The following is a 20,921-nucleotide window of genomic DNA, read 5'->3' as shown; positions in this document are numbered from 1 at the left end:
ACAGCAGATTGTTTAATACTCTTTAATTTGGTGTTGTTTTAAAAAGGCCGGCTGTGCTGTGGCATATCGCCTGTGTGTGCCTGCATGTGAGCAGCAGGAGGAATCCTCGCCACATGGTGTCTCTCTCCAGCTGGATAAAAACCCGTCTGCCTGCTTCACCTCGTGTGGATCACACGCTCTCTTGCGTGGCTCTGTGGCCATCACAGCTAAGCTCTGCTTCCTAACGAATTATCCTCCCCTCTGCTTTAGTCCTGCAGCATTGTTCCCTTTCCGAGGTTTCTCTCCTCCGCCAAGAGAAGCGGCGAATCCGTCCGGTGCGACGCACGGTGCACGTATGTAAGTACGCCATGTGACAGATCGTCTTTGACAGCTGCTAAATGTTCTCTTGAGTGTAATGCCGAGCTCCTCTGGGGAAGTCACGCTCGCTCGGATAAGCAAAGCGCTGTACAGTATCCATCACTGAGGAGATCTAGGCTCAGCAGCGTTTGTAGATCAAGCTAACGCCTTCGTGTACACGTGGGGACGGCATTCAGTGTACACAGAGCACATGTGTTCAAACTTCTTCTCCAAATAGCTGGAGCGAACCCCAAAGCCTTCCAGCGGGACGATAAAAGCAAGCTGTTTTACGACCTACTGCATCTTGGGCGTTGCTATTAAATCCCTTTAATTGTCTTAAGTGAAGTCGTAAATAATAAGGAATTGCGTACATTTCAAATGTAACATTTACCTGTCATAGTGTAGTGGCCCCCGCTCGGGGGCTCGTGGTCCGGCCTCGTCGTGCTCCTCCAGCTGGCAGAAAGAAAAGAACAGCGTCATAAAAATATTCTAAATAAATAAAAACTATTATGCCCAAAGACCCGTTTCTGGGACGTTCAAATAAAACGCCTGGAATGTGTTCAGCATGCAGGGACACTCACTCGCTTACAAAAAGGCGTTTTTTTATCTCGTCACAAAAGCAAGCAGATGGATCTAAGAGGTGAAATACGGTAAAAGTTAAACTGGGCCTCAGCTGCCCAGGGGCTTGAACAGACCTTTTTACCGAGGGGATTCGGGGAGGATCTTGTAAATTCTGGAGAAACTGAAAGATTCCATTATTCAAGGGAAGTCTTGTTTTTTACCGTTTCATGGCCTTGTATTACGGAAAACAGCACAGAATGCACTTTGTGGGCAGTTGAAAGTTAACAAACCATATAAGATTGAAATCCTCATCAATCAAGCTATCATGAATTACACCCCGTGACTCACCCCTACGGATCGATAAATCCACAGCAAGCAGGGGAGAAAAAATTATTCACAGCTTGGAGAGAGAGAGAGAGAGCGCCGCATAACATGACACGCTCTGAGGGTAAAATGAGCTCCGGGATTGTATTATAAAACAAATGATCTCATAATGATGATGCAAAGTGGACGGCGATATCTTTATGGAGGGGCTCACTCTGACTGGTGGACACGGCGTCTGAAGAGTTTGTGGTTGAAGACGAATAGAACAAGGTAGAGCAGAAGAACCAAACCGCGATAATTCGTGGAAAGACAGAGAGATCTTGGGAGCGAGCCGGTGTGAAGTTGCAAAGAACAAAGTGTGCCGCCTGCGTCATGTTCTGTAGTTGGCCTGTTTATGGCAAACATAATTCTTATGTGGGGATGTAAAATCCCAAACCTTGAAATTCAAGACTAATGGCAGATCTGCATATGAGAGATGCACGTGAGTTGTGGGTTTCAAAGCCTTATCTCACCGGATGAGACAAATAAATGCAATCATTTCTATCAGAAGCAATAAAACAGGACTTGTGACAGGCTGTGGTATTTATGAGCTGGAGTCTGCAACTCTTTTTATTTGCAACGAAAGGGTCGACTCTTCTTCTCCTCGTCTACACCCGCATTTGGCCACGTTAAATCTGGGCCGATGGCGAATTTTTAAAAAGGTTGGCATCAATCTAGCGGGAACGATTGCCATATTGGAGGCAGACTTCTTTTACCTTTCAAAAGGTTGATTCCAGTGGTGAGGAAGAAAGGTACACGTCTTTCAAAGCAGAGACATCCGATGGACGGGGCTGTCTGCGTGTCTTTGGTGTGTTTGAACGTTTTTTTACGGCGTCTGTGTTGTTGATACTTAATTAACTATGAATAAGCAAAAGAGAGCAGAGAAAGTATGACGCCTGGTTATTCATCCATATATCTGAAAGAATAAGAGGTACTTAAAACCCCAAAGACTCTGCGTGAAACCGGGGAAATGAAATGCTGCTCATGAAATGCTTTTCTGCAGGCAACCTCCAGGGTTGCTTTCCCCATCTGTTTGCAACACAAAACTGTCTCAATCCAAATTGGTGATTTCTAAATACAATTTTAGGTACATTGGAGAGGGTAACATATGGCAAATCAATTAGACAACTAATTCTTAAAACAAAAACATGGCAAATGCATTCGCCGATCAACAGCAGTGTTGGGGCTCCTATTATGTCGGCCACTGGAGTTTTGACAACAATTAATCCTCATTTCAGGCAAAGAGAGCCATATTGACACATATTCCTAATTTGAATATTCAATTACAGTGTAGTTCCTCATCAAATTACAGTAAAACTGGGAACACGGCCTGAAAGATTCACGTAATTAAACGCGGATCAAGAGTCTTATGTTCCCATGAAATCTGCCGGGGTTAAAATCACATTAGTGCGGCAAAGCAAACCGCGACACGGAGGATCGCTTGACAACTCGAATTACGCCTCGACAGATTGCGTTTTGTCTGGTGTCCTCCAACGTGTTCCGAGCGGAGCGAGGAAGAGAGTCGCCTGTGATGAAAACGCGAGGCGGGAAAGTGGGAGAGACGGCCTGGGACAGACGAGTGGTAGTCAGCGGAGAGGTAAAACGGGGGATGAGAGTAATATCGCTGAGGAGCCAGAGCTCTTGTTTTGACACGCATCCAGCCCTTTTCCCCGTGACAACATCTCCGCACCTTCCTCGACGTGCCGACAGAGCTGCTTTCTCACCCATCATTATCCTCCTTTAAGCTCCGTGTCAGCTGTTGAAAAGGAGGATCTCTCCAAATTTGGTTTGCGAACCACTGAACAGTCTGAGCTCATCGGATCTCGGCCGATCATCCGATCACTCCTGACACCTCCGCTTGATCTGCGCTACTTTTTTTTGGGGGGGGGAACTTTTTCCCCCCCCAATACAAGAAAGTAATGAGCGGGGACGATTGTTCCCCCACCCGATGCTTCACACGGGAGATCTGTCAGGCGACAGTCGCAGGCGCGTCTTTCTCCTCTCCGGAGTCGCGTGCAGCGGGAAGTCTTGGTTAACCAGCGAGCGATGAAAGCTGATACAATACTCCTGTGGAGTGTCACAGGTAGAAGACGGCGCCATCCGAGACGTATTGATATGCGCGCCAGGTGTGACACTGATGGGCTCTCAGCCTCACGCGTTAAAAAAGAATCTAACCACGGCAACGGAAGGAGAACAAAGAGACACTTGGCCGTGACATTTTTTTTATCGCGGTACAGTTTTGATTTAAGCAAAAGTGTCTGTGTGTACTATTCGAAGGGAAAACGTCAAAAACCTTGATTCTGAGTGAAGCGGAAGAAATTGCAATATTAGGACAAGGCTCATTTATGCCGGCAGTCGCTGCAGAGGTCAGATATCAGCCTCAGCAGAAATGACAGTTTTATCAGGAGAACAAATGGCAGCGTTGGCCAGGAGAGTAGGGGGGGGGGTACTTTACTGGACACATTAAAAGGCGAACGGATGGCTCAGGTTTTCCACATTATGAAGTCAGGGAGCGGCTGGTGCGGTCGCTCGTGACAGACAACAAGCCAAAGGCTTTGAATCTGGTCGAGGCGCTTCGGACAAACTCGATTAAGACGTTAAACACAACAAGGTTCAAAATGCACTTTCGCAACAGCAGATTGCTCAACGGGCAAGTTCCCCAACGGCTTCAGTGGCACGACAGGATGAGCCAATGACAAGTTTTTATTTTAGGGTTAGTGCTTATCCTTGAACTGATACAACTCGCATGCACTTTTGAAATGTCCGTTCCTTTGTTCCTGCCTGAGATTCCCTCAAAGTCGAAGACTTCCTGAGACCTTTTTAATTCTATGTGGGATGTGACATGAATAAAATAGTTTTTCCTTCCATAGCTGCAAATCCATTAGTTGACTGAATATCTAAAATCTGTAAGGATCCTCTACCTTTGTTTGCATTGTATGAGTGTTCATTAACGTTTGGGAATATTGAACGGACAAGTTGATGATGACCCTTTATTGAAGTTCAACATCAAAAAATGCCTCAGGTGGGAAACCACAGACCAGGAACAAGAACTCGCCAAAAACATTCAGTCTACACCGGACTACAAACACATTGAATGAACCAGAGACAAGAGACACACACGCTTTAAATACACTGGGAAGGTGCAGGTGATTGGACACAGGTGGAAACAATCAGGGACGGAGGGATGACAGAGCAGGAAGTGAAGCTAACCCAGGGACAACGAGGCAGGAAACTACAAAATAAAACAGGAAACAAACCCACACCGTGACAGGGTGATTTTCACATTCCGCACAATTAAAAAGTGCTGGAATAATTGAGGTTTTTAGTAAACTCAGCTATATTGGTAGTACAGTTTTAGTGACAGTAGTGGTTTTGGTGCTGACTAAAACTCAAACTCACTATCAGGAAGCTATTACGCTTTTAGTTTATCCATCCCAACAGCGTAGACACGGAAAGAGAGAGTATTTCAAACTCCAACTATAAGATTATTTACCTTTTACAGGCCTTTTCTAGAAAACTAATTCAAACACAAAAAAAGAGTTATTAATAAACAGAAATATCTAAAAACAACAATTCAAACACAGCCCCTGAGCCTAAATGCAATCACTGCGTGCATCCCATAACGATGCGGCGCCCTGCGGTGACTGCGCCTCCCCAGTGCTGAAAAACCCACAACCCTGCAGCGTACGATCGTACACAACTCCAACAAGCCCCAGCCGCCTGGGGCAACTCGATATTTGAGAGGGATCAATGTAGCTTTCAAAATTATATGGGTCATTCAAAATGTACACATTATTGACTGTATTTAAAAACATCTTTTCCACTGACTTTAAAGAGCACTTAAATTTAAGAGGCGCTATTCTCCAAAGGCCATAAAGCTGTTATGGAGAGAGAAGGAGGCATGGAAGAGGGGATTTTTCCCTTACTGAATATGAATAAAGCATAGAGGGGTGATACTACACACAGCTGCACTGTACTCACATAGGCCATCAGGAAGGACTGGAGACCCGTTTAGAAATCGGTGACAGTAAAGAAGCTGTCTGTGTGTTCTGCTGGCTAAAGTGCATGTAACTACACGGAGAGGATGCCAAACACACAGTCAAAGATCGCCCACGGTCCCGTCCTTATGTGTCATCGCTTCGTGGATGGAAATACTCTCAAAAGAAGACTCTCCGACTGTGAAATGAATTTGAATGTTGATACAAAAACAGCAGCCTGTGATCTCAGCAGGCATCAGGAGGGGGGGAGTGAGTCGCTTCGAGGTGCAATTTATTGCAACCTTTGAGCCTCCCCAACTTGAAAGTGGGCCTCAAAAGGGTCGGAGGAGTAAGCGTGACTGAGGCGTACGCACGCGGAACACCGCCACAGCTTTGACAGATCATCGACCATCGATTTCCAACATATTCATACGATTCATGGCTGGAAGCTCGGTTTGGGAACACGCCTGCTGGCCTCGCCGCCGCTCTGCCTTCTGAACGGCTTTTCCACAGCACAGGATGGCAGAGCGAAGCCCTTTCAAGCTGGCGAACCGGCCCCGCCGACCCGTGCCGAGGCTTCCCTCCTGCCGAACGGAGTCTCGCTTGTTTGCTTACAATTTGCTGTGGAAATCCCTTCAGTCCTTCAGCGCTGTGAATAATTGAGCTGTTTGATCTGGACACGGTACAAAGGGCTGCTCCGATCAGTCGGAGGCCCGAGGCCCGAGGAAGCCCGAGCAGCATGAGCAGAGGAAGCTCGCGCTGCAGCTGCACGTCTCGCGGCCTTCCTCCCTTCCTCCGCAGCTGTTGCTCGCTCTCCGGGCTGCGCCTCCTCCTCTTCCTCCGCCCAGTACGAGGCGCCTGTCACTGCAGTCAGAGGTGCGACCTGCCGTTGCCTCGCGGGGGAGGGGGGGGGGAGCCCGCAAATAGAAGCGGCTTAGCCCTCGTGTTCCCGTTCAGGGGATCCTGTCTCGTTAAGCCTGTCTCTCCCGTTTACCCTCGCTGCCCCGCCGTCCGGCCCACGACCTTTACTGCACATTGCCTGAGAGGGATGAAAACGTCTGGCTCTTCTTTGCCGTATGGGTGGTACAGAGCGTAACAGCGACTGCAGAGAGTCCGCCGAGTTCGAAATAAAAAAGGAAGCAAAGGAGGAAAAGGTGAAGTTCAAGAGGCAGGAGCAAGTGGCGCGGCGTTACCTGGCGGTGTTGTCTGGAGCGTCCCGCTTAGCCTCACTGGACGTTTCCTGAGAGGCCCGATGCTGAGGAACGTCTCCCATCCGGCACCAAATCCCCATGCTGTTCATCTCACTGTGTCAAGACGACGAGGAGACGCACAAAGGAGCGCTTCAATTGCTTTTAAACAGCTACTAATTAGTAAATGCCTCAAATGTAGTGATTGATAGAAAGATACATAACATGGTTAATAACTAATAAATGTATTTGCAGTGCCAAGCAGCTCACCCTATACAGGTGTAGTTGACCAGATTGTATTTGGACTTGGCAACAATCTGGATGTCATACACGGCCGTCACAGCAGCAGCACAAGGGCTGATTTTCATGCACAGCCTCCTCTTCCTCGTGGCAGTTTCCTCTGATGAGAACACATGAGGGTGTCAGATGGGAGTCTCTACATGTCTTAATGCATCTTATGCTTTGTTATCTGGTCACAGAATCAGCTTATGAATAAGTCGCTGTCCTCAAGGGGTAATAACTGGACATTGGAAAGCCACAATATCCACATGCGTTATTAAAGTTTTGTCAAATCTCAGAGGGTAAAAATGACGGAAGCAAGACTATCCTCGATCAGCTTTAGTGCACAGCAGAGATTTAAGGGGGATATTCAGAAACGCATACATAATGTCCCATGGATACATAAAACATGGATCCACATAAAGTAATAAAACATTAAATTACACCATAGCCAAACAAAACGTAATCTCCTTTCTCCATTCTGGCAAAAAAAAAATCATTGCTATGCTTCTCTATATTGCATCTGTGCCTCTCTCATTTATTTCCCCTGCAACACTGGAAAGTGCAGTGTAAATGCAATGATAATAAAAATAATAAACAAGCTGTCCTCCCTTCCCACACCAAAATATTATTACATTTCCAAGGCATGGATAGTGAAGGGGAAATACATAGCACTCAAAAAGCACTAAAGCATTGGGGAATGCATTTCATTAATATTAGATAACCCCCATCCACTCGTCCTCTCCCCAAATAAATACATAAATAAATAAGCCCCTCATAAAGAAAAGCACAGCTCCAGCTGAGATAAACAATGACTCATGATTCTCTTCTCTTGTACCTCCTGGGCAAAATGTTTATTTTATTTCCACAGTCTGCCATAAATTAAGCTAACCTGCACCCATAAAACATTCACTATCTCAAGCAAAGCCCCCACCTCCCCCATGGACCTCTGTGAAAAAAACAACAACAACAAGAGGGCGGGAGGGACTGTTTACTTACTTGTGTCCAGTGTTTCCTCCACAGGTGTGAAGCCCTCTGGCAGTGCGTCCTTAGTGTCGAGCAGCTTCAAGTCCACAACTACAGCGTCAGCCCCCTAACCGACAGAGGGCATTTAAAGTCATGTGTACAAATTCAACTTTTAAAAAGGACAGAGAGCGAGAAAAATAAAAGGTTAGTCTTTTTTTTTTTTTTTTTGCTGGGCTCAGCAGAGAAAATGTAGAGATAATAGTCAATGATTTACTAAAAGCTCGGGAAGTCTCTAAAGAGGAGGGTTGACAAAATAGCTGAAGTAATTACTCTCTAATAGCTTTTTTTTTTTTTTTGCAAAAAGCGAACGCATCTGTGAACTTGTAATCATTCTCAACCTTTTGGCGAGAAGCTCCGGGGTGATGGGAGACAGGCAGCCTAAATCCACGGAATGGGACTGCTTTAAAACAATCAGGCACTGTGTAGCTGACATTTTCAAGCATGACTCTTCCTTGCATCCTATTACATTTTCATTTTTTGCCATAATAAATTGCAATAATACACAGCGGCAGTAGAGAGTGGGGCGAGCCAGGCGTGACTTGATGCGTCCGAAAAAGCCTGGATTTCACTGCTACTGCCGCCCGATAGTCATTACCGTCAGACATTTTTTATTCATACAAATATTTTTTACACTGACTTATGGAGGAATATGGATAAATGTTATTACTATGCATGGAACATTTTTCTTGTGTTTTCCACTTTTTCTGGGGAGATTTTGCCTGACAAAAAGGGTCGTTCCACCTCCAACCTAGAGGGTGATGAATCACAAAATATTTACTTCCACCCACATAATTCAGCGGCTAATTTTACAGAATCTGTTTTTGTCATCGACAATTACAGTGGGAGCCCCTTTGAGTGACAGACAAAATAGCCTTTGTTGATGGCTCTGTCATGTTCCATTTGTGTCAAAGTCCTTAAAACAGTGTGGACACACATTTTAAGATAAAATACAGGAGCCGGCGGAGGGCTATTTGTTTGCTATTTACTAATCTGAGGAGCAGATTGAGCTCTGGCACGAGGCAGCCGCGGCCAAGTAGCCATGCTTTTAGAGGAAACGCTGAAGAAAAAATGATTAAGTCCTAAGATTGAGCCGATACAAAATGATAATGAAAGTGCCGGGTGTTTTTTTTTTTTTTTGCATCTACCTGCGAGCAATGGAAACAAATTAGAAAGCATCCAATAGTAAACTTTATCACGAAGGTGTATTCATGGCCACCGAGCTGAGGGCTGCAGGCAGGAGAAGATCCCAAAACATCTCAACAACATTATAAGGAACACTAACAGCCACTGAAGAGTCAAGGCTGCCCAATTAGGGGGATCTATTTATAGCACCACCATGCTAAAAGTGCTTTTTGTGGGGTCATTTCCTGACATGAAAAGGACTATTTTTACATTAAATATGTAATTCAGCTTTCCAGAATCACTGATTGCAAACCCTATTCTCAACAGGGACACTGTCAAGTGAATAAATTGGAATAGCTAGAATACAGCTCATTGTTATTTCATGAATAAATAATAAATAATATCCTCAGGAGGACGTACACCATGAAAAATATCTCACTGAGGTATTATTCATCTGGAATATGCAGGCAGATCCATTATATGTAAAAGTTCAAAACTGCACTGCCAATGCTTTTTTTTAAATGGCTCTTTCACTGATCAAAGGGCATTAAGATATTCTGGCAGCAGAGAACAGAGCTAATAACTGCTGGCGAGCCCGAAAGATGCAGCGGACCAGGTGCTGGCGTCGAGTGCAAAGGGAAAGGGAGAAGTTTATGTTCACACTTACAGTTTTTCTGGCGAAACAGAGGTAGCGTTTGACCTTGGATTTGAATAAGCCGTCCTTCCACAGGTCGGCGTCGAAGCCATCTGTTGTTTGTGCAACCTACGTGAAAAAAAGAGAGAGGAAAAAAAAACAACAAGGAGAGAAAAAAACATGCAGAAGGTGGGATAAAGTTAATGTATGTATGCCACGAGCGCCTCGCTTTGCCTCTTCCCTTGCATACTAGCTTTAATTAACGCTTGCCTACACTAGCGCTCCATCTCATTAGTGCTCTGCGTGGGTAAAGGGAGTCTTAGCCTCCAAAAAAGGTGGCTAAAAATATCATCCCTCAGGAGCAGGCTGATTAAGGATGCCTTGAGAAGGATCTGCTCTAATAAGGAAACCAAACTTCAATGTGCTTTGGTGAAAGAGCTGGGATTATATTTGGGGTAAATGTAGAAGTTTTTTTTTTAACTACCATGGTACCACTTGAGCAACTTCACACGCATCTTTTAATAGTTCTCATCTCTTCTCCCTCTTTGGCTTTTCTCCGTGTTTTATTGAGACGAGACCTCTGAAAATTACTTTGGATTCAAAGCTACTTTCAAGTGTTTGCCTAAATAAGAGTAAATCCCCAAATCTCAGCAGCTCGTCCTTGTACAAAAGACTCATTGAAAGCTGCCAATGATCAGTGAGGCAAGTAAAACAATAAATAATAGATTGCATCATATTGACAGCAAAGGCATCACAAGTCATGCTCAAGGTCCGACATCACATTGCTATGTAAATGTAGGTATGAACAGAACGCACATCACAGAGGCCCCTCCGTCGTTGCGGCAAATATGCTCGGCTGAGGCGTCGTGTTCCACTGGCTACCGCGTGAGAATCACCTAAAGAACTGCCAGGGTTGTTTTCTAAAGAGATCCTTTACAAAGAAGAGTCAATCTAATGAGGTTCATTCAAATGAAGAAGTCATAGATCTCTGCACCCACCCACACACATTACCCCCTTGACAAAAATGATGAATGACCTCGGTGACTGGGTGGGGGTGAGGGGGGTGAGGGGGGTGAGGAGGGGGGAGGGGGACGGGTGTTCATGAAAAACCTCCAGTGACTAGCCGGGATGAGAGCGGAGACCAGAGCCGGGGAACAGAGATAGATAGCGGGACGAGAGGACGAGAAAGCGCAGGAGACGGTGGGGTACGAGAGGGATTGTGGGGCGTCTCCGACGGCGGCAGCATGAAAAAAGTCCCGGGAGGAGCCGATACATCACCGGCCTCCCTCTTCCTTACAAGACAACCCGTCTTGGCCACTTTTTCCAGGTCAGTAGCCAGCGCATCCTGTCAGCGTAAACAAAGGGCTCGCTTTGTGAAACCCAAAGTCAAGTTGAGGAGTAACGAGGGCACGATCCTCCTCGGAGGCACCTCAGGCATCATCCTGCCACAGCTGCCGGCAGCGAGGATGCGACGCGGCCCGAATGCAAAGGCGCCACTTGCCGAGGCGCGGCAGAGGAGGCGAGTGCAATGTGGCGATGGCTCTTCTCCGATACTCTCAAGTCGGCCACCGCGTGGCTCCGTCGATACAAAGACTTTTTTTGGTCACACGTCTGATAAGAAACATCACGACTCTGATGTTGAAATACGGCTGGATCATTTGATATGAAATGCAGTGACAGATTCCACTGCCACTTCCTCAAATCCGAAGCTTACAGTGATCTAAAAGCCCGCCTATGAAACAAGTCTTTCGGGGCTGTTTAAATAGTCCTATGAAGGATCTCTGGAGACAGACACCACCGGCAAGTTCCTATGAAGCACAGCTGTGAATAAAAAGATATGAAAGGCACACAATCAGAAAGCTCTGGGGAGGGAAACCAGGTGGAAACGACATACGAGAGGTGCAGGGAGCCAAATAAGTCCTTGAATGAAAGACTATTTCAGATCTTTCCTCTGATGTCTCCTCTTCCAACTGGAAATAGATGAACTGTTTATATAGTAAAAGAACTGCAGCTGCAGGTACTTTGAAAAGTCATTTGACTTTTGGTAACAGTTTGGGGAATGTGTTTTGACTGATACGACTCTCAAGTCATTAGGTATGGAGCTAACATTAGATCAAAGGGGGGTCATTAGCTTAGCTTAGCTAATGACTGCAGCTGATGAGGCTTTTTCCAAAGTAAATAAATCCAAATCCAACTAAAACAACCACACAACGAATGGATCTTAAAACTTTGTACATTGTCTCTTTTTTGGCAAATGCATTACACTCAAAACACAAGTGGAGTGGAGAGAGAATCTTGAATAATATATATCTATATATATACGCAGTGTACTTAATAACACTAGTAGACTGTGGCCTCCTAGTTGGAATCAAACAAACAAGGTAAAACATTCGAGTCAGGTGCTCCTCAGAGGGCTGGCAGTGTGAAACAGAGCTAGCTCAGCGTCCACTCTTCATCTCTGGGCCTCCTTGAACCAGCTTTGACAAGACTGAAATAAAGTGTATTTCTTTACCTTCCAAACAACTCATCTGGAGCACAGATGCTCACTGAGAAGCGGACAGGCGGGGAGGTCGCGGTGGGCATCCTGGCTGATCACTGGGCTTCTTCAAACGCACACACTTTTTAAGCCCTTAGCTACCGATGCACAATGTGCGCGAGTCTCCTCGTGGCGTTTGATGTCGGCTGTCTGCTCCTCATCCCAGCGGAGCGGCGTTTGATCTGGGCCTGCGTTCGCTTGTGTTGGAACAAACCTGCCCGAGTTCAGAGATGCGAGCGCATCGTCTCAGAGAGCGGAAGAGTTAATCTGCCCTTTCATCCGCCGTATAAAAAGAATGGTAAGTATGGTATAAGTGTTAAAGGAGGATTTTATAAAAGGCAGTCTGGTGCGAATAACACAAAATGAATACAGCGCTGCATTCGCAGAGCTGCATTCGCACCCTGTTGCCGAGTGATGTTTGTTTGTACTTCAAGTTTGCAGATGAAAGACCGCAGAGCAAAATTCTAAATATGCTTTGAAGATGGTGCAAATGCGTTTGAGATTGGTGCCTCGGACTCCTTGTGTAATGCAGGTCAGTAAAACTTTGCACTAGACTGCACGAGACTATTTTTGTGGTAGCGCAAATTCATAATCCGACCCGTGATCCAAACGACTCATTTAGTCCGAACCGTGAGGGGAAACAGGGTGACGAAGATAACCCTTTAACATCCTGTCTACTACGCATCATCTAAAGTCCAAACTGTTTCTATCACCGGTGTCAGCGCCTACTTTAAACCCTTCAGAATAAGCGCAGTATCGGCGGAGGAGCAGCCGAGAAGGAAGTCAGAAGGGGTTTAGCCGCGTTTGTCACTGCCGTGTGGGGCGAACGTAGTTTCCCCGCCAGAGGCTTCGTTTTGATGCCAACCCACCATCATCTGCTAGAGATTAGAAAAAGCGCGGTGTGTAGGGTGGAGCAGGAAGAGAGAGAAAGAAAAAACAGGAGGGAGAGGGAGGGTTTGGGGGAGTAAGGGGAAAGCAAGAAGAAGGAGGCTGCAAAGGAAGCGAGAGAGAGGAAGAAAGATGTGCCCTTGAGCTAGTTTTGTGCTTTGTTTAACTTACTCGCAATCTTCTCTTTTAAAACCTTTCACAACAATGAAAAGGATCATATAAACCAGCCAATTGCACACTACATCCCTACACATTCCCATCTTTGTTAAAGTTGTTGTGCTAGTTGGTTTAGGGAAAACATGGGCTAAATTTAAACAATTCTCTGTGGGCATCAACCAAACATCATTAAATCTCTGCCTCTGGTGTGTGAGTGTGTGTGTTACACTGTGTCAGGAAGGGAATCTTCCTAATCATCAAAGTAGATTTGATGAATAAGTCATCTAACAGCTCTAAAAAGAACCTTTGGAAGGCTGCCAACATCCGGGCTGTAAGTTCTGCTATACAGGCAGTTACAACAATTACGTGTTCGACCAACAGCAGGGAGCGAATCCAACGAGGGATCACATTCCAGACCAGACCTTTGATCACTGACAATTTGGACCTGTGATTATAATCATCATTTTAATAACACACATTTTTTGTATTTTTTATTTCACTGGCGTTTTTTTACAGTAAAGGAAATGCATTTTTTCATTTGATCAGACTGTTTGCGCTGAGACGGTTCACAGTCAATACTCACAGCATAGTAGCCATCGGGGGCCTTGTTGAGTGAAGCGATGACTCCAACTGCGGAGATCGGGTCTGCTGGCAGCTGGCTGCTCGCTTCCTCCATGTCAAAGCTGCGTTCAGAAAAACATCAGGAAAAAAAAGAATAATAGTGACCAAAATGGTATTATCTCTAAAAATAAACATAATGAAGTTTAATTCACATCACAGTGGAATTGTGGTACAAACCTGTACGGTTAAGAAAAAAGGGATAAATGTCAAAACTTCTAATTCAAAATGCAGCTAGCGAAACCCAAAAAAGAATTTCTCCCTTCAGGATCATTAAATGGACAATGGTTTTTCTTGGCTAAAATGACCCTGCTATTGACTTCTTGATGAGGCTTATTAGGATCTGGAAGAAAAAGTGCCTCCCTAATCCAGGACGAAATGACATGTGAGACCAATGACAAAAGCCACAATTGGACACTACCCAATGACTTCACCAAATCACAAATTAGGAGAGTGATCACATATTTTCGAGGAAGTCCCAATCAATTGCTATCTCTTCCTGTCCAAGGGAATTTTTCCCTAATGGGTATGCAAGCCTTTTTACGGGGTAAGTGGCTTTGCAATGGTTCCCTTACGCAATTTTATTAGATTAACTTTAAAGCATTCTTGTACTAACTGACAAAGTTGCTGCATTCAATCTTGATGTTTACGGAATCTATTGCAATTAAGCTGATCCAATTAGGGGATTCGCTCCAGAAACAGCTGTCTCTTTAACAAATGTTGGATAGCCGTACTTATTCAAATGAAACAGGATAGCAAATTAGCTAATAGAATGAAGGATCTCTATGTAACATTCATTTGTTCAAAACGAGCTTTGTTTTCCAAGCGGGCATCGAGAGGCTCGGAGACTTTTTTTTAATTTTAAAACAGAAATCCACTCAAACTTATCTCCTGCTCCAAAGTCAAACTGTGTCTGTAATATTAAGTTTACACCGGCTCTATGATGACTATACTAAACGGGCATAACGGCGGCTAGAACATCAGGAATGGTTTGGCCTTTGCTGTGATGGGGACTGGGAGCTTTGTTTTAAAGGTAATAAGCTATTAGATATCAACCTGAGAATATCAAAGTGCTTTATTACAAATCACCTCAGTGTTAAAACCATGGAATAAGATGGTGAACGTGAGTATTGGATCTTGACGTTGTCACAATATGTAGCCGGCTCACGTTAAATAAGGCTTGATACACATATCGATATGAATATACGTTTGCTGTAATCGCTATAATTACATTAATTTTTATTTTTTCTGTCAATCAGACATTGTATTCGTTGCTAAACAGGAACCCCTTTTGTGTGCCGATTCACACATTTTGAACTTGCGTTAACAAGTTCCTGGTGTGTTGCTTAACTAAGGTTACTCACGGTGGTGTATTTAATAATCAGCCGATCGCGCTCCTGCACGCTGTATTTCAAACAGCTAATGTTTATTCAGTAATGAAACTAAAATCGCAGGTAAGTTATTCATTTGTTCATTGTTTACCTGGTCGTCTGGTCGTCTCTTTCTGAGCGCTGTCTCCGTTCAACGTTGGACTTTAACCAGCGCGAGTCAATATTTCCGGGTACCACAAATAATTAACTAAAATCCGTTTCTAGGTGCAACGTTGTGGAGACTTTTTTCGGGGAAAAAAGTTATATATGGTTACACGAATTTGAAAGAATCGTAGCCATTTTTGACTTTGACTACATAAGTGAATTGAGCTGATATGGGTCGTCGTGGCGCAGGGGGTAGAGCTGATGCGCTGGGGACCGCAAGGTTGGTGGTCCCGGCTGCCCCATGTTTCAAGTCGAAGTGTCCCTGAGCAAGACACCTAACCCCTAATTGCTCCCTGGGCAAAATGTGAAAAAGCCATGGGTTTAAAGTGTAATGTAAGTCGCTTTGGATAAAAGCGTCTGCTACATGACCTGTAATGTAATGATATCCTCCTCACTTCTCCCTGGGATTTTGGGTTGTTGGACGTTTTGGGGAGTGATTTTAATTTAACCGAAGGACCGGTTTTCCGTCAAACTTACTCACAGGCTATTTTAATAGGCTATAAATAATAAAGTTTTCAGTTTTTTTGCATCCAATCAAAATACTGAACAAACTGCTGCACTGGTTTGTTGAGATGCAATCGAACAGAGAACATGATATGAAAACACCATCGGAAAGTCAAGGAAATGCTTAATGTGCCAATTTACATTGAGAGACTGAATTCTGTGTGCACAGAGAATAAAGAGCCGGGCCAACAATGCCACATTGACTTGTGGGTGTATTTCTTTGCAATAACTTTTGAGATCCAATTTGCTTCTGGTAAGTGAATTAAGGTTGTGCCTCACTAAATGACTATCATTACTTGGATGCATCTGCAGGTCACGCCTTCTGACAGTTGGTTGTCTCTCTAATCATCACATGTCATTACTGTAATCAGATAAAAGTAGGATAAAGCGCAATGTATTAGCTCAGCTGTATCTCCCGCACTACAACATTTGAAAGCCTCGGAGGGGAAACAGATGTTTTCCCGTCGCCAAGTTTATTATTTCCACCCCCATCATACCAATCAAATACATGATTTTATTGTACAAGTATCATCCTAATTTATTCAAATCAAAGACTTGTTGCTGTTTTGTGACGTGGTGCCATGTGCCAGCATGGTGAAACGTATCCATGGGCTTAAAATGGCTGCACATTCAAACAGAACGGTGGAGTTTTGAGATCCCCAGAGATGTGTGAGTTGCTTTTAAGCGTGTGACATGAGGCTACAACATATGATGATACTGTATGCACAACATGCTGCTGTATGCCTATAAGGAAGTGATGGAGACGGTCATTGAAATATGAGAGAGGAGAATTCCACATGATTATTATTGCAGCTGAGAAATGTACATGTTAGAAGATAATTTCTTTCTACTGAAGCGCTGATTGTAAGATGTAACACCCCTCCATGATCACAACCACCCACCTCACACACAACGCCACAACACAACATGCTTCCCCATCAAGGTGTTGACAACCCACTGAAACCAGAATGCTCTTTTATCTAGAAATTGAGGCAGTGTTGAAGTTGATAAGGTAAAATCTCAGGTGTCAGCAGGGAGAGGGGGAAGAAAAAAACAACACATGCTCTAGCGACGAAGAGGTACACCTGCTAAAATAATGGTCTAATTATGGAAAAGGTGATGAAACGCTTGACGAGAGTCTGGAGATATCAGCAACACATGCTAGCTGTGAAAGCCATCAGCTATTACAGTGTTTTAATGTGCTGCATCTCGCATGCTGAGGATGGTGGGGTAAGATGAATGATGGCTTTGGCAGATTTCTGTGGAGAAGCAGCCAGCGTAGGACGCCCGGCATTACGCCTTGCATCGGGAAGAAAGAGCATTCAAAATTAGGATTTTTTTGTCCCCGTTTCAAACTTGCTCAACGCCAGTGAAGTCGACCCCATAAACACTGCATCGTTCTACCGTGGATGAAATACCACACACATATTTAGGTGAGTCTCAAGTTTTGAGCAGTAATCAGTGGATGACAGAGGGACCCCTGCACTGAAATTACACCTCAGTGAACAATTTTGCACCCAAATGATGCAAGAAAAAAAAAAAGGTTTCCTTTTGTGTGTAAAGGTCATTGTCGGTGTTTTGTAATTTGCTGACACTAGTCTGGGGACTGAAGATGGAGATTTCCGTGTTGCCACCCCGAGAGTAATAATATTCCTATCTCAACTTGGGAAATCTACTGCGCCCCAATGTCTCCGTCACCCGTACGAACCCATTATGGGCTGTGTAGAAACCTCCAGGTCTCATTTCATATATGACCCTCACCCCCCCCCCCCCTCTTCCTCCCCTTTCTGTCGACACATAAAAAAACGTCCTTGTGTCTCCTGAATAGCTTATAATAACGAGCCTTAAGAAGCCTTCCCTTAGTGCCCCCATAGGATACGGCCCTGCAAGGCTCTATAATATCATGTTTTTAAAGGTCAGTTTAGTCCAATCCCATTGTTGCCTTGGCTTAAGAATTCTCCCGAAACGTGAAGGCTTTGCCAATTGTGATTTAATTTTCCATCTTTACCCTGTTTTTTCACTGATGTGCACACAATGAAAACGTAGGAACTGTCCGATTCAGTTCCTAACATAGATTATATATATCTAACTGTCTCTATTTGACTTCTATGGTGCATTTCTGAGAGTCTAAGCCAATATCCACTACACCTAGAGACGGTCAGTCTACTGGAAGCCATTTCTTTTGGTAGTACTTTACATACACTCATCTCTTCCCAGTACACACTTTATTACTCAACTTATCATCATACGCACACCCTCACACTCACATGCATCTGCGCTTGCAAACCACTCCACGCGCACACACACACACATGCATACACACGTATACTTTCCTCCGTCTGGTGGGGAGTCTGGACTGCTCCGACTGACTGCGCCTCACTGCCCTTGTGCAGTGGTGTGCCAGTTGTGCCTTCCCCCATGGCTGTGAATGCCACCATCTGGTGTGCCACGTGGACATCATAATCTCCCCTTAATTACATTAGCAGTGCAATCAGTTACTGCATTACAAGGCCGGGCGAAGAGCTTTTAAATCTTGGAGGAAATCATAAATAATTGCACTAAGTACCCAGCGCCAGATGTGCATGCCAACTTGGCCCGCGTGAGATAAATAGTAACCCCGACAACGGTGTTCAATATCGACTTTGCAAACATTTTTTGGGGCGGCGTCATCGCCTTGTCTTGTGCTCCCGTAGCCGTCGTCGTTCTCCTCCCCGAAGACACCGCGTGTGTTAAAGCACACTGAGAGGTCGGAGTCCGTTGAGTCAACTACCTGTTGCCGTTCCATTTCCCCCGCTGCGGTGTGACTGATGGCGTCCAGGAGACGGTTTGTAACAAGGTGTTTTCACAGCGTCACCATGCAGTCCATTACTGCAGCCTGCCGTCATTGCTCAGTCCTGTAATTAGATGTTGCTGCTGCGGTATCTTGTGCTGGGAAATTGAAAGTCTTTATGGATTCTGGATAGTGGGTTAGGGGTGTGAGTGCAGGGTAAAAGGACATTACCCCTGATGAGCCCCCCCATCATCTCTCCTTGGAGGGGATCACGCGTTGTGTTGCGTTGCACTTTTCACTCATCTTCCTGTCGTATTCTCACTTCCCGTGGCGGCTCACCGACGCACATCTCCGTCAATTCAGCGACAGCCGAGAGCACTTCCTCTTACCCACTGGCTGGATGTGGCCACTGCTTTGTGTCAATACACCAGTGGTCACCTCGATTTAAACAGTGATTCCTATTTAAATGTTTATGAAGGCACTCAGGAAACGAGGATGTTTGCTCTCAATGATCCCTGGGAGATGTCTCCTCCATGTGGTTCATTATTCCCTCCTATATTTTCATTTTTTCAAAGGAACAGCCAAAGGAAAGTTTCGGAAGTAGACCAAAGAATACAAATGTGTCTTTTACTTCTGGAGCTCTTAATGCCAGAAATAACAAATCCCAATTTAAAAGAATTGATTTTTTTTTTTTTAATTTTAAATGTGTCCAACATTATCATGAGTTACATTTCATAGAATAATATCCTAATAATATTGAAATATATCCTTTGTATTTAAGATTGTATTTGTTATGTGTCCAATATGTGCCATTTACTTTTTCTTTTAATTTAAGTCAATGGTGGAGATTCTCCTAGAGTCGTTTTAAAGAAAATTTACAGTATGAAGCAACCATATACGCTTCTCTCCCTGTAAATAAAGACACATATTCAGAAAAGGCCACCATGACAATCTATCTCCTGGGTGAAGATATTGATATAAACATGTACAATGCCCATTTCAATTTGATCACAATCTGGCCTTCAAAGTGTTATTTAAATGAACGGGTGTCTTTTCAACTAAACAATGTGGGGGCGACACAGCAGAGTGAAGAGAGAGAGAATTACAGATATTGACTAAATATGTCTTATCATTTATCATAATTTCTCCATCCACTTTGTCACGGCTTCAGCGCTTAAGGAAGATAGATGACACAAGATGTTGTCCTCTCTTTCATACTTTCCCTGCTCTGGGAAGTGTGTCCAATGTGGACTCACTTTACCTCTGAGCAATTTGGTTGGCATGCGTTTGTCACTCTCTCAACACACTGTTTATTTTGTGCGCGATATTCTTCTCTTCTGTGTTAGGGGACATCTGGCATTTGGACCTTTAACCTGTGATAAAGGATGCATTTCACCCGCAGCAATATATCTCACTAACACAAAACATCTAGAGGGCAGCTTGTGTTAAATTACCTCACAGGCGTTTTAGTCGACTAAGCGGCTGATATATGTTATTGGGGGAGTTTTGAACAATGTCGGAGTAGTATCGTTAAGGAGCAACGTGTGGCAATTGCTTTTTTTTTTTTTGGTTGTCCTGGGCAGGCTTTATGCTGAGGTGGTCGACTCGGCAAGGGCGACCATTAATATCTCAGAGGGAACGTTCCCGTGGCGAGGGGACTGCTTGGAGAAGGTCCTGCTCCAGAGCAGACACCTTCAACACCAAAGTTCAAAAGAAAAAGTGCTGAGCGTGAGCTCGACTAGTCGCCGCCATCTGCTCCCCTGCTAACCAATGCAGAATATTCAACACGGACAAATGTCCAGGAGGGATGTGATCCGCCATCCAGTCGCTCCTCCGCGAAGGAGCTTCTTCCATTCAAATTTAATGATATCGCACATACAGTGTCAGACGTCCAAAAACAGGCACCGTGAAGAGTTATTAGTTTAATAAGATGTGGTGATGGGGTTTAGCTCTCCCAAAAGCTTAGTTCTTCTTCTTGATATCTAGCGATTCTCACATCTACAAGACACACAGGACTCTGTCACTCAAATCTCTGATGTATTTGAGCGTGTTGTTTGCCCTGATGTGGTGATTTAGAGAGAACATTTTATCAGAGCTGGCCAGGCAAGCCCGGTGCACCGGGGAGCGAGGCATTTTATAAGGGTATTAATAATCAATGACACTGCATCTGTAATGGCCTGTAATGCAGTTTGTTAACCCTCCACCCACCCAGAGCGCCGCGCTTGTTGCTGAAGCAAAAGGAACGGATTGCCACCGCTAATTGACAAGGCAGAGGAATCTCTCCATCCCTGCGTGCCGTATATACATGTTGCACAGAGTGGACAGCTTGAAAAGGTAATTAAATCCATATTAAATAATAACTTGCGCATACACTACAGTCATATTCAGTCATATCTGATTCTCATTTCAACTGTTAGTTATCATGAGCG

The 20,921-nt window shown here is 44.6% G+C and overlaps 1 protein-coding gene across 4 annotated transcripts in view; it reads right to left on the bottom strand.

The window, feature by feature from the left end:
* Nucleotides 1–18,598, bottom strand: part of mvb12bb (multivesicular body subunit 12Bb) — a 34,539-nt gene extending 15,941 nt beyond the window's left edge. The window contains exons 1-7 of one of the 4 annotated variants that reach the window (XM_040196130.2): nucleotides 18,493–18,598; nucleotides 13,649–13,748; nucleotides 9,519–9,614; nucleotides 7,703–7,796; nucleotides 6,695–6,824; nucleotides 6,431–6,541; nucleotides 728–789 (exon numbers count right to left, since the gene is read on the bottom strand). In XM_040196130.2, the coding sequence (XP_040052064.1) occupies nucleotides 728–789; nucleotides 6,431–6,541; nucleotides 6,695–6,824; nucleotides 7,703–7,796; nucleotides 9,519–9,614; nucleotides 13,649–13,741 (586 nt within the window). In that variant the 5' untranslated portion in view covers nucleotides 13,742–13,748; nucleotides 18,493–18,598. Of the gene's footprint in view, nucleotides 1–727; nucleotides 790–6,430; nucleotides 6,542–6,694; nucleotides 6,825–7,702; nucleotides 7,797–9,518; nucleotides 9,615–13,648; nucleotides 13,749–15,047; nucleotides 15,115–15,165; nucleotides 15,222–18,492 lie in introns of those variants that run through there. The other 3 variants (XM_040196128.2, XM_078086889.1, XM_078086888.1) reach the window with 3 other exon arrangements.
* Between the last annotated feature and the right edge of the window lie 2,323 nt (nucleotides 18,599–20,921).

The sequence above is a fragment of the Gasterosteus aculeatus genome, chromosome 13 (genome assembly GCF_964276395.1).
Source record: "Gasterosteus aculeatus chromosome 13, fGasAcu3.hap1.1, whole genome shotgun sequence".
Taxonomy (NCBI): Eukaryota; Metazoa; Chordata; class Actinopteri; order Perciformes; family Gasterosteidae; genus Gasterosteus; species Gasterosteus aculeatus.
Note: the sequence above shows the minus strand (reverse complement) of the source record. Positions and strands in the feature narration are given on the sequence as shown.